The 8,227-nt window shown below is 53.2% G+C and overlaps 2 protein-coding genes across 3 annotated transcripts; one reads left to right on the plus strand and one right to left on the minus strand.

Annotated features, from left to right (window-relative positions):
- Positions 1 to 34: 34 nt before the first annotated feature.
- On the plus strand, positions 35 to 4,105 carry ZFPL1 (zinc finger protein like 1). 2 transcript variants are annotated; one of them, XM_070457625.1, is made up of 8 exons: positions 35 to 208; positions 522 to 631; positions 937 to 1,048; positions 2,169 to 2,362; positions 2,455 to 2,527; positions 2,601 to 2,744; positions 2,986 to 3,109; positions 3,627 to 4,105. In XM_070457625.1, exons 2-8 carry the CDS (start codon positions 530 to 532, stop codon positions 3,811 to 3,813), a joined length of 936 nt encoding a protein of 311 aa, XP_070313726.1. In that variant the 5' UTR covers positions 35 to 208; positions 522 to 529; the 3' UTR covers positions 3,814 to 4,105. The 2 variants fall into 2 exon arrangements, with proteins under 2 accessions (XP_070313726.1, XP_070313727.1); XM_070457626.1 differs by having other exon boundaries at positions 41 to 221.
- TMEM262 (transmembrane protein 262) lies at positions 4,076 to 8,214 on the minus strand. Its single transcript, XM_020916344.2, has 5 exons — positions 8,137 to 8,214; positions 7,182 to 7,368; positions 4,541 to 6,994; positions 4,336 to 4,435; positions 4,076 to 4,229 (listed from the first exon to the last, which is right to left on the minus strand). Exons 3-5 carry the CDS (start codon positions 4,715 to 4,717, stop codon positions 4,153 to 4,155), a joined length of 354 nt encoding a protein of 117 aa, XP_020772003.1. The 5' UTR covers positions 4,718 to 6,994; positions 7,182 to 7,368; positions 8,137 to 8,214; the 3' UTR covers positions 4,076 to 4,152.
- Between the last annotated feature and the right edge of the window lie 13 nt (positions 8,215 to 8,227).

The raw sequence follows: 8,227 nt of genomic DNA on the forward strand, positions 1-8,227 counted from the left end.
TACAGGGGAGGGGCCACTGACCTCCTGACGTCATCAGCGCGCGCCGCACCCGGAAGAGACGTGGCAGCCGAGGGATAATCGGAGCGTTCTGAGCTGGAGAGAGCTGGGCGAGAGCTTGGCTGAACGTGGTCTGACCTTCCGCGCTTCGGCCCGGCGCTCGCGCCCGTGGGGACCGGTGCCGCAGCCGATTAGTAACACAGAGAGTGGGGTCTGTGGAGAAGGTGGGGGCGGGGCATGGAGGGGGTGGGGCTCAGGAGGGCCCTCTGGGGGCGGGGCCGGTGGTATCGGAGAGACTGATGGAGGGGCCTGCCCGAGGATGGGATGAGGGACGAATGCGGGGGTCTCAGGAGGCGGGACTTATGCAGGGGCCGCGGCCCAGAATGTAGAGGGACGGTGGGCGGGAGCTTGGGGTTGGGGTGGTTACGAGCGGTGTCTAGGGAAGTTAAGAGTGGAAACAAACTGGGCTGGTATGTAGAGGTCAGCAGAACCTGGCTCCCTGCCAACTGTGACACCTTTCTCAGGGTCGACTATGGGACTTTGCAAGTGCCCCAAGAGGAAGGTGACCAACCTATTCTGCTTCGAACACCGGGTCAACGTCTGCGAGCACTGCCTGGTAGCCAATCACGCCAAGGTGGGTGTTCAGGGTAGAGCAGCGCACTAGGTGGGCAGGTCCTACTGACTTCCTCCAAATTTATGAAAGGTCTGGCCCTAGAATGGAAGCTCCGCTAGGGCAGGGACTTCGTTTATTTTCTTCACTGTTGTATCCCCAATCCTTAAGACAGAGAGTGGCACATGATGTGTGCTCAATGAATGTTTATTGATTGGTCAAACAGAAGAATGAATCTCCTCTGTGATGACAGAAAAAGAGGCACCTGGGCCTTGGGGAGATGGGCTGTGGAGCCCTGGCTCCAGTGTGACCTCCTTCTCCCACTTCAGTGCATCGTCCAGTCCTACCTGCAGTGGCTCCAAGATAGCGATTACAACCCCAATTGCCGCCTGTGTAACATACCCCTGGCTGCTCGGGAGACAACCCGCCTCATCTGTTATGGTGAGGCCCGGGCACCTTGGGGGTGGGGATCTGGACAAGACCAGTGTGAGTGGTTTCCAGTGGCTCCCAAGCAGCAGGACAGTGAGACCTTCAAGCTTGGGAGTCCGGAACTCAGATTCTGGTCCCACTAGGTACCTTACTTGCTGTGTGAGCTCAGGCAAGTCATTTTCCCTTTCTAGGCCTTAGTGTTTTTCCCTAAAAACTAAGCTGCTAGCTTCCTCCCTGCCAATCTCTTGGGTGTGGTTGTGACTGTGAGCATTAGCTGGTTGTACCTGTAGTGAGCTGAAAGCATGGGGCTCTTAGATGTTCAGGATCCATTCCTAATTCCAACATTACACAGAGAGGAACCAAATTTCCCACAGTAACGTCAGTTAAAAGAAGTCAGCAGAGGCATGTGTTGTGATCTTGACCCGACTCTGCTGTAAGAGCCTTAGCTCCACTTTTTGAAGGAACTAGTGTAAGAGAGTGAGCTTAACATATGTGTTTCTCACTGTGAGTGTGTGTTTATATGTGCATGAGTTAAATGTGCATTGTGTCTTTATCTGTTAGTGTGTTCATTGGTACTGTGGGTGAGTGAATGGGTCAGTGTTGTATGTGAACATATGAGCACGTTGTGGGGTTGCAGAATTCCTGGGTGTGAATGCTTGGGTGTTAGCATACTTGAGTGTACGTGAGAGTTAGTGTGCCCATAAGTGTGGATATAGGGGATGGCACTTGTGTTTGACTACGTGTATATAAACGTGTGCATTTGTGCCGATGGATGTGTACATGCATACAGTTGCCTGTGTATATGTCTAGTAACCTTTTGAGCTCTTAGCCCAGTGAGTTTGTGATGAGTGCAGGTCCAGAGAGGACTCCTGGAGAGGGTAGGTGGCATATTCTTCCCACCTCCCCCCACCCCCTAGTGGGCTGGGCAGCCTGGTAGCATCTGCCTTGTCTTAGTCAAGATAGTGGTGGCCAGGAAGACCAAAGTCTTAAGGAACACTGATATAATTGACCTGGGAAGGAGGGGGCCCTGGGCTTACAAAGATGTGTGCAGATATCTCTGCAGTGGGCTAGTGGACTAGGGGTCCTAAGTGTTTTCTTCATGTCTCTTCTCCACTACTTCGTGGGCTCTAAGATCTCTTCCACTGGGCCTGCCTCAATGACCGTGCTGCCCAGCTCCCCCGAAACACAGCACCTGCTGGCTACCAGTGCCCCAGCTGCAGTGGCCCCATCTTCCCTCCAACTAACCTGGCCGGCCCCGTGGCCTCTGCGCTGAGAGAGAAGCTGGCCACAGTCAACTGGGCCCGGGCAGGACTGGGTCTTCCTCTGGTGAGAGTCTTTCTGCCCTGGGTCGCATCTGGGCCAGAGGGGTGGGTGCGGATAGCACTGGGCAGACTGGTGACATCAGTTCTTTCCTCCAGATTGACGAGCTGGTGAGCCCAGAGCCTGAACCCCTCAACACTTCCGAGTTCTCTGACTGGTCCAGCTTTAATGGTGAGTGGTGGTTTTCACTGCTGATGGGGTTCTTGCCTCCTTGCCCTGCTGACTGCTCTCTTCCTGCCCGTAGCCAGCGGTAGCCCCGAACAGGAGACAGCCAGTGCTTCTGCTGCCCCAGCCTTCTACAGCCAAGTCCCCCGGCCCCCTGCTTCCCCGAGCCGGCCTGAGCAGCACACGGTGATCCACATGGGCAATCCCGAGCCATTGACTCACGGTGAGCTGGAGAATTGTCCAGGCCAGAGGGGGATAGGATGGGGGGTGGGTATGTGGAGGGAGCTTGGCAGTCCACCCACCACCCACAGAACCCTTCCTGTTCCATCAGACATCACCTCCCCCACGATCCCAAGATGCTCTGTCAGGCTGAGAAGGGCTGGGGTCTCCTGTCCTCCCCCCTCCCCACCCCGCTCTGGGCCAGTTTCCTGAGCCTGTGGATGCCGGTGGCTCTGCCCCTGCAGCCTCAGCCCCGAGGAAGGTGTATGATACGCGGGATGATGAGCGGGCACCAGGCCTCCATCGGGATTGCGATGACGACAAGTACCGGCGCCGGCCAGCCCTGGGCTGGCTGGCCCAGCTGCTCAGGTACATGGGGTCAGGTGGGGCAGGAACGGGGAATGCTAGGAATGGGGAGGTGGGGAGGTGAGAGCCAGAGGCCCTGGCAGGACGGTTTCATGATAAAGGAGGCCTGTCCTGGGTAGTAACGGGACCTGGTGTTGGGGCCCTGCACGGAGGCCTGGGCTGGGGTCTGCCTCTCTCCAGTTCTTTCCTCGCTTGCTATGTATGAGGTTCAGACTCAGGCTCTTGAGGTCCCTTCCTGCTCTGACACCTTCCCGGTCTTTGTGACCCCTTACGCCTGACACATTCAGGCTTCTAGAAAACAGCTGTTACCTCAGCTGCTTTGAGCTGCACGATCATCCTTGTAGCGGGCAGGCGCAGGGATGAGTCGCCCCCCTCTGCCCCCACAGCACATTTGAGGAAACAAGGCTCAGGGCTGGTGGCACTGGGGCCAGAAGACGAGGGTCGTGGCTGGCTCTCCTCTCCCAGCCACAGGGCCACCAGGGACCGGAGGCCTGACCTGACTTTCCCCTCACCCCCCCAGGAGCCGGGCTGGGTCCCGTAAGCGGCCGCTGACCCTGCTGCAACGGGCGGGGCTGCTGCTGCTGCTGGGGCTGCTGGGCTTCCTGGCCCTGCTGGCCCTAATGTCTCGCCTGGGCCGGGCTGCAGCTGACAGCGACCCCAACCTGGACCCGCTCATGAACCCTCACATCCGTGTGGGTCCCTCCTGAACCCTTGCTTATGGCCGGGCCAGCCTAGGACCTGGGGGCCTGAGGAGGGGGTAGGGGAGGGCGTCTGGGGGGCCCTTCCCTGTTGCTCTCTCTCAAGCCTGAGACACTAAGATCCCAGACCCAAAGTCAAGTCCACCAGAGTGGTTGCAGGCTAGGCCTGGGGTCCCTGCGGATCAAGCATTTGACCTGCTCCTCCTGGGTCTCCAGCTTCCCCCCCCCCCCGTCTCCCCATTTTTCCTGCCGACCAAAAGGAGCCAACAGGTGGAAATAAATGATAGACTTTATTAAAACACCCGAAGCAGCCTTTTCCTTCCCCCTTCTCAGCCCGGGTCCCAGGCTTCAGTGGCTCTCTTCCCGGTACTGGATGGCGAGAAACTCCAGGGACAGGCGGTTGAAGAACATGGCCCCGTTGAGAACTGGGCAGAGGAGAGAGCCCCCGTCAGCCTTGCCTGGCCCCTCCTTGCTGTGTCTCCGCATTCCAAAGCTCCCCCCTCCCCGAGTCCACCTCCCTCCCCTACTCACTCAGGATGGTCAGGGAAAAGCAGCGAAGAAACTTGTCATATGTCATCTCAGCGTAGAGTGACCCCATGGCGGCCCAGCAGATGCTGATCACCTGGGAGAACTGTAGGCCCCATCCCGTGGGAGAGTGGCCCCTGACACAACAGTGGGGTTTCCATCAGCCCCTGGGCCTGCCCGGACCACCTCTCAAGCCCCCGCCCTGGCCTACCATCAGGACAACGGTGTAGCGGAAGCTCATGCGGTCGTAGCGGTAGGTGACCCAGAAGTTGTGCACGTCACTGGCAAAGACAGCCAGGTGTATGAAGAAGAGCATCAGCGCGGCCATGGTGAGAATCATGCCTTGTGGGAAGAAGAGCACGGCCACGCGGTCCCGCCACCGCATCATGGCTGGAGCACGGACTCAAGGCGGGCTGCAGAGCTTGAGCAGGCAGACGCTATCCAGGAAGAGCAGCTGACCCCTCTGGTTCTAGAGCGTCCAGCCTGGAATAGCTGTGGGATTCTAGAATAAGAAGGACATTACAGAGAACAAGATTCTAGAACATGGGCTGGTTCCGGCCAATACAGGGGTGTTTCATGGATGGCCAGGGCAGCTCTGAATTGGTGGAGGGCGCCAGGCTAAATGTACAGAGCAGGGGCCCCTATTGGAGGAAGGGATAGCGCTCCTCATCCCAGTTTGTGCTCTGGTGTGAGTCTTCTCACTGAGTCTGCAACATGTCCACGCTGGAGGTAGTGTGGTCACATTCCACAGATGAAGAACTGGGATCCAGAAAAGGGGAGGGGCATGTGGATCCACAGCACCTTTTAGGTGGGTGAGAGGTCAGGTGTGATACCTATTCAAGCCTTTCCGGTGTAACTGGAGGGTGTAACCAGGTGAGGGCAGGCCTGAGTTGGATCACAAGCTCCAAGTATTTGTTCCAGCTCCTGATGGAAGGGAAGGGACAGTGGATCCTCCATAGCTGTCCTGGGACCTTCCCACACCCTCCCCAGGCATGGCCTGGAGAGCAACTGGCTTTTCCATCTTCTCCCAGATGTTCTTCCAACACATGATGCTGACCAGCTCTCCCCTCTGCCACCTTCCTGCACTTGGCATCTTCACACCTGTTGCCTCTACTGTGCCAGGAGTCCCAGGAGAAAGCTGGGATTGGTGGCACAAAGCCTATTTTACACACAGACCTGGGGCACAGAGAGGGATTGTCTGCTCAAGTTTTCACAGACAGTAAGGGACTTGGTACTGAGACTAAGGTCCAGTTCTACCCAAGGCTGTGGAATGGGCAAGAACAGAAGCCAAGAAAAGAAAACTGTATATGTGAGAGGTGAGAACTCCAGGACTGTCAACAAAATAAGGCTGAAAACTGGCCCCAAATGGTGTGGAGGGACGTGCAATCTCCCAGGAACTAAAGTAGAAAAAGTTGATTTTGAACTTGGCCAGCCCCACTGCCTCCTGCCTGACTGCCCCAGAAGTCAGGTCCCAGGCCTGGCCTAGATCTGAAATCTGCCTTTGGGAGGAGTAAGGTTAGAGCCTGACCCCATCAACCGTGGTTGCTGCCCAGTGTCATTAATCACAAAACCCTCAGACCTCATCTTAACACATTGAAGGGGTGATGCCTGACCACCCGCTGTGTTCACACTGTTGAAATACTTGTTCACACTTTAGGTTTCATTTGAATACAGATCAACTTTTTTTTTTTTTTTTTTGGTTAGGTCTCCTGCCTCAATGCCATTTTAAAAAGTTATCCAAGTAGAGTATGTTCTTGAGGAAGATTTGCATGATTCCCAAGCATACAGAGGAATCTTCCTCCACACCCTTCCCACAGAAGTAACCCTTCAACAGTTTGGTGAGTGGGCATCTTTTGAGTCCCTTCTTGATATAACTTCATACACCTGCATGTATATATCTACATGCGTAATTTTTAAAAAAATCACACCATACATATTGTTAAAATATAATTTTAAAAAAAGTTAATATGGGACTTCCCTGGTGGTCCAGTGGCTAAGACTCCATACTCCCAATGCAGGTGGCCCGGGTTCATTCCCTGGTCAGGGAACTAGATCCCACATGCCACAGCTAATACCAGGCAAAGCCAAATTACATATTTTAAAAGTTAAAAATATACTTACAGAATAAACACATAACTAAGATACATTAACTCTCCAGTGAAGGGATTCCCCCTCACTCATGTGTAATGCATCATGAGGAGCTAGGTATTGATAGGCATTTAAAGAAGAGTGTTAGGACATGATTACTAGATACAAGATTGGTTGATGTCCTACAGGGCAATAAAAACAAAAATTTGAGGTTATTTTTCCACTGGATATTTCCACTGGAATTGTTTCACATCTCTCTAACTATCTAAATAGCAAGAGCAAACAAATGTACACTCCTATGGGTAATTAAATGGTCCTTGGGTGGGCTTGTGAAACAATGCCCCAGTATGGTATTGGAAGGTCATGCTACACTGTCTTTATTCCAACTGTTGGATAATTTTTCTTAACAGTATTCTGTGATTTTTTTAAGTTTATAGATTTCCTGGAGTAGATCTAAATCTTTATACTCTTGTCTTCATTTTTCTTAAGATGATAGCTTCATAAGCTGAAATCTTCATATATATATATTTTTAGACAGTCTCTGAATATCCCATAGATGCAGGGGTCAACAAACTTTCTGTGAAAAACAAGATAGTAAATGGTTTAGGTTTTGCCCGCCAAAGAATAAATAAAGTGGTTTTCATTCTACCCCGGACCTCCACCCCATCATATGTTTCAAAGACCACACTGACAAAGTCTTTTTCTCCCTTTTCATCCATTCAAACACAGGGTGTCTCGATTTGAACTCCCAAGTCTTTCCTTACCTTCAGTTCTTTACTTCAGTGAACAGCTGTACATTTGTCCCAACCAGAAACCTGAGAATTATCTTCAACACGTCCACCTAACCCCTCAAGGCAGCACATTTCAACAGTCACTTGAAGAAACAAAGTGTTAGTCTTTCAGTAGTGCATGGGCTGTAGCCTGGCCAGGTTGCTCTGTCCATGGGATTTCCTAGGCAAGAATACTGGAGTGATTTGCCATTCCCTTCTCCAGAGGATCTTCCCAACCCAGGGATGGAACCCAGGTCTCCTGCATTGCAGGAAGATTTTTTACCACTGAACCATCAGGGAAGCCTTATCAGTGACTTAAGATCTACCAAGTGTGTCTTCTCAGGGTATAACAGGAGTTATCAAATTTAAGTGCATCAGAATTACTTAAAGACTTAAAAAAAGAAGCTAGGTCTGAGGGGAGCCCAGAGTCTTTACAACTCTACACAGGTTAATTCTGAAGGCCATTCTGATGCGCGTCAGAGGACCAGGCCACGAGAAACACTTCTCTTGAGGCACTGTGGTTGTCCTTTAGTCCCCAAGTCGTGTCTTTGAGACTCCACGGACTGTAGCCCGTCAGGCTCCATGGGATTTTCCAGGTGAGAATATATGCATTTAATCCTCACAGTACCCTTGTGAAATATGTACCCCGATATTAGGAATGAAGGAAAATGAGCTGCTGCCCGCCCCCTCTTCCCCCAACAAGGCAGTGGCAGGATGCCAGGCACACGCTTTCTGGCTCCATTGGCCCGCGCTCCCTCCACTGCATCTAGGGACATAGGGTGGAAGCCACGACTCGTCCTCCTTCCGGGAAGACAGCGACCCAACCAGTTCTTCCATCTGAGAAGCTGAAGGGGAACCCAGGGCTCTCCCGGAACCGCTGAGCTCGGGGAGAAAACATGCGGGGGAACTCTAGTCTCGAAGGACTCGAGGCTGCAGGGGGACGTTTCACCTGAAGGACTGCCTCGTTTCAACAACAACTTTATGGCTCCCGGAAGTGCCTCCTCCCTGTCCCCTGCCCGGCCTCACGCCTGTGGGTTGCA

This window comes from Odocoileus virginianus, chromosome 28 (assembly GCF_023699985.2).
Source record: "Odocoileus virginianus isolate 20LAN1187 ecotype Illinois chromosome 28, Ovbor_1.2, whole genome shotgun sequence".
Lineage (NCBI taxonomy): Eukaryota > Metazoa > Chordata > Mammalia > Artiodactyla > Cervidae > Odocoileus > Odocoileus virginianus.